The sequence below is a fragment of the Tupaia chinensis genome, unplaced genomic scaffold (assembly GCF_000334495.1).
Source record: "Tupaia chinensis unplaced genomic scaffold, TupChi_1.0 Scaffold000539_1, whole genome shotgun sequence".
NCBI classification, from domain to species: Eukaryota; Metazoa; Chordata; class Mammalia; order Scandentia; family Tupaiidae; genus Tupaia; species Tupaia belangeri.
In genome coordinates, this window is record NW_006160052.1 from 2,012,726 (window position 1) to 2,016,846 (window position 4,121).

A 4,121-nucleotide genomic window follows, 5' to 3' on the forward strand; every position below is an offset into this window, starting at 1 on the left:
GGGTGGACGTTGGGCGCGGTGGCCCTGCCTGTGGATGATGGGGTGGGAAATGGAGGCCAGGCTGTGCTGCCCCCGGTGGGCACCCGGCACACAGTGGGTGCTTGCCAGGTGTTCCCTCAGGTGGACAGACCAAGCTGCGCGAGGGTGGGAGCCACACGCTAGGAAGTCCTGGTGGGGTCCTAGTGCAGCCACTTCATACTCAGCCCGAGGGTGCCTGCTGTCCTACTGTGTGCTCACCCTGCGCGGTACGTGCGGAGCCTCACTTAGTCCCCACAGCATGACCCTGCGGCAGTGTCTCACTGTGGCCATTTTACAGGTGAGAAACGGAGTCCTCAGTATTAACTCATAGAAAGCACACAGTTGGGTTAATGGGGTGAGCCCAGGCTTGAGCCCAGGGCCTGGTAGAAGAGCACGCACGCTTTATAAACGCGGGCTCACACAGTGCACAGCTGCCGCGGGCACCGCCACCCCAACGCGGGGCACTCTCACGTGCACACACGGCAGCCTGGCACACCGCTGTTGGAGCCCAGCCTCAAGTGTCTGCCAGCGCTGGGGGGGGGTGACAGCCACAACTCCAAGCCTTGCACGGAGGCGAGGAGGCTGAGCCTGGCAGACGCTCCCTTCGGGCTCCCCGTGGCTGGTTGGCTCGGAGTCTGTGGGTTTGGGAGAAACAGCCAATCCCGGAGTCTCCGCCATGAACCCGAGACCTGTCCACCCACACGCAGACCATGGGGACGTGCCCACACGGACCAAGCGCTGGCGTCACAGACAGGACACAGGACGCAATGGCTCCTGCTCCCGGAGCTGACAGCCAGCCTCAGCTGGGGTCTGAGAAGGCTCCCTGGGCTCTGCAGGCTGAGGAGGGGTCGGAGGTCACAGGAGAGGGGCGAGCCCAGGAACAGCCCAAGCGGCACACGCCCCAGGGAGGGCAGAGGCAGCGTGGCCGGGGCACAGCGAATGAGGAGGTCGCCAAGAAGGCCGGCTGATCAGAGCGTGCGTCAGTCAGGGCCTGGCAGGAGCACCCAGGGCCAGGTGATGGGGCACAGTGCCCACCCTGACAGTGGGTACAGACGTGGGAAAGCCAGGGAGGCAGTGGCCAGGAGGCTGGCGGACAACGGGGCGCGAGCTCTGGGGCTGCTGGCCTGCAAGCAAGGCTAGCCCAGTGAGCAGGGGTGAGGCAATGGGAGAGAGGAGCAAGTGGAAAGGGGCAGGGAGAGCGGGGAGAGCAGCAGGAGGGAACGGGACGGCCTGGATGGAAGCAGAAAACGGAAAGGGCAGGATGGAGGGGAGAGGAGTGGAAGAGGCCATCGCTGAGAGGTGGGGCTGGAGGTGCTGGTGGCGGTTCCAGGGAGCAGTGAGAGGCGAGGCTGGGGGAGGCGTGCAGAAGGGGCGGCAGGCAGTCCAGACCCGAGCTGGGCTGCACCCACCTGAGCAGCTGAACTCACTCTTCTGGACCTCAGCCACGTTGAGCCCCCTCAGGGCGGCGGGGCCCGAGCACTGGGCGAAGAGGCCGATGGAGGGGAGTGCAGGCGGCTGCAGGAGGACAGGGCGGCTCACGACCTAGCTGGGCCCCAGCCACGAGACGGTGGGAATCTGTATCCTTTGCCCAGAGCCCTGGGGTCTGTCACAGCTCCCCTCCGTCCCAGCAAGCTCTAGGGACGCCTGCACAGGGGCGTGCTGCGGCTGGGGTGTGCCTGTGTCACCCACATTCATGGCCCCAAATCAACCAACTCATTTCCAAACAAAACAGATCCTTCGCTTCCCAAGGGAAACTCAACGTAAATGACATTGGATGCTCTGCAAGTTAAGACCACCTTCCTTTCCTTCCAGCTCCACGAGCCCCCCAGCCTTCTAGGGGTGGCCCTCGGAGCCTTTGCCTCCCTGCCCCGCTGCCCACCGGCTTCCCCTGCCCCCCGCTGACTCACAAGGTCCGGAGCTTGGGCATGTGGTTGAAGCTGGACACCGGGATGGCCGAGATGTTGTTGTTGTTGAGTGTCCTGAGGGGAAGAGGCCCTTAGCGTCCACCGGCAGGGAAGGACGCGGGCGGGGCCTCTCTGCTAGCAAAGGGGAGCACCTCACGCTGTCCCGGGGCCCGCAGGCTCGGGCCACCCCGGAAAGCCCTGTTCAGAGTCCACGGACTCAAAGAGGGATAGGGAGCTGGGGCAGGGACAGAGAGGGTGGGCCTGGGCATGGGCTGGCTTGGAAAAGAGGCTGGGGTCAGCCAGGGAAAAAGGGAGGCTTCCAGCCTCAGGAAGTCCCGGAGGACACAGCCACTGCCCTGGCCTTCATTCGCCCGAGCAGGCTGAGCCTGGGGCACCGGCCCCCCAAGTCCTCCCACCACGAGGAGACTCTAAGGGCGCAGGAGCCCTGGTACTGCCCTCTGCCTGGGCAGGGCCGCCAGCCTCCTGCTCTAGAGCTCTGGACTGCGGTTCCTGGGCCCTCCTCACGCGCCTCCCTGTCCGGGTACTCACAGCACCTCCAGCCCCCGCAGGGCCCGGAAGGCCCCTTCCTCGATGCAGCTGATGTGGTTCTTGTCCAGCTGTCTGTGAAGCAAAGGGAGACTGTGAGAGGGCGGCGAGCGTCTGGGCAGGCGCTGCACCAGCTTAAAAGGAAGAGGTGTGGAGCCAGCATGTGGCGCAGGGAGAAGGGGCTGGACCCGCACGCAGCTGACTGTGGTTCGAGTCCCAGACCCAGTGGCTTGAAACTCATGCCAGGTGTGTGTGTGTGTGTGTGTGCGTGTCCAAAACCCTGAGAGAATGGAGGAGAGGGGATTCCAGAGTGGCCACACCCCCTCCTCCCGGCCAGGTGATTTCTCACTTTCTGTCTCTCTGTCTGCCAAGCGCACGTGCGAAAGTCTAGAGCAAAAACCTCTTCAAAATAAATAAATAATAAAAGAAAGAAGTGTTGTCTGATCATCTAATATGACCATGCATCGGTCCAAACCATAAATACAAAAAGCTGCAGATTTTCCTATATCCAGTTAAAACCTAAATATGAATAAAAGTTATGTTCCTCCACCCGGCCTGGCACATCCCTGGGGAGCAGGCCAGCCCCTCTCACGTCCTGGAGACCACCTAGAGGGTGCCAGCGCTGTGTGGCAGCCTGAGTGCCCAGTGAGGTTGGCTAGCAGCTGGTGGGAGCGCCGCTGCCAGGGTCCGTGAAGCTGTGATCTGAGCTCTGTGGAGAGAATGTGCTGATCGATTACTTATGTCTGCCCAGGCATGGGGGGAGGCGGCGTGCACAAAGTGAGCTGGGCACGTGGCATCTTGGCTGAGACGGTCAGACCTGAGGCCAGCAGGCCTGGACCGGATGTATTTCCACATTAACCTCAGAACGAGCCTGCAAGATTCGTATCATCACCCCTACTTTCCAGAGCAGCAGGCCAAAGCTCAGTGAAGTGAACTAACTGATGTGGAACTGGAAGAGAAAATCCAAACCGCGTTCTCCCAGCCCAAAGACAAGGAGGGCCCTGGGGGCAGGGGGCAGAGACTGTGCCATTTAGACGGACTGAGACACCCCCAGTCCCCAGGGTGCCCTCATGGTGGCTTGTCTCCACAGAATCCTGGGGGTGGAGGGGGGCGGGGACAGGTGCTGCCGGCTCCTCAGCCCCAGAAGGTTCCAGAAGGCCACGGCTGGCACCAGCCCTCTCGGAGCTCAGGCCAGCTCTTAGGCTGCTCAGGAGCCCCACAGGGACACTAGCAGGGGCAGTCTGGAGCCCACCCCGGCTCCCTCCCGGCCGGTGCTCACAGGTTCTTCAGGTCTGTAGCTCCGCGGAACGCTTTCCTGGGGATGGCCTGGATGGCGTTCTCACTCAGGTCCCTGGGAGGAGAAAGGCAGAGGAGACACTGGTGAGAAGACTCCCCCGGGGCCGTGATGAGTCAGAGGTACACTGCTGCACCCCAGCGCCTGCATGGGGCCTGCACGCAGGGCCGCTGGCTCGGTCATCACCTGCCGAGTAAGCCCGTGGTGGGCCAGAGAAGGGCGCTCTGTCCTGGAGGAAACTCGAGTCCCAGACCCAGCGGCTTGTCTCCGGGCGAGGGTGTGCGGCTGGAGGGAGGAGTCCAGGCAGCTGTGACCAGCCCTGCCACCAGACCCAGAGGCCAGCTCAGCCCCCCAGCCCG

The 4,121-nt window shown here is 63.1% G+C and overlaps 1 protein-coding gene across 1 annotated transcript in view; it reads right to left on the reverse strand.

Moving 5' to 3' along the window:
- Positions 1-4,121, reverse strand: part of SLIT1 (slit guidance ligand 1) — a 227,696-nt gene that overhangs the window by 92,730 nt on the left and 130,845 nt on the right. The window contains exons 5-8 of the mRNA XM_006157398.1: positions 3,748-3,819; positions 2,472-2,543; positions 1,926-1,997; positions 1,491-1,533 (exon numbers count right to left, since the gene is read on the reverse strand). Of these exons, the coding sequence (XP_006157460.1) occupies positions 1,491-1,533; positions 1,926-1,997; positions 2,472-2,543; positions 3,748-3,819 (259 nt within the window). The remainder of the gene's footprint in view (positions 1-1,490; positions 1,534-1,925; positions 1,998-2,471; positions 2,544-3,747; positions 3,820-4,121) is intronic.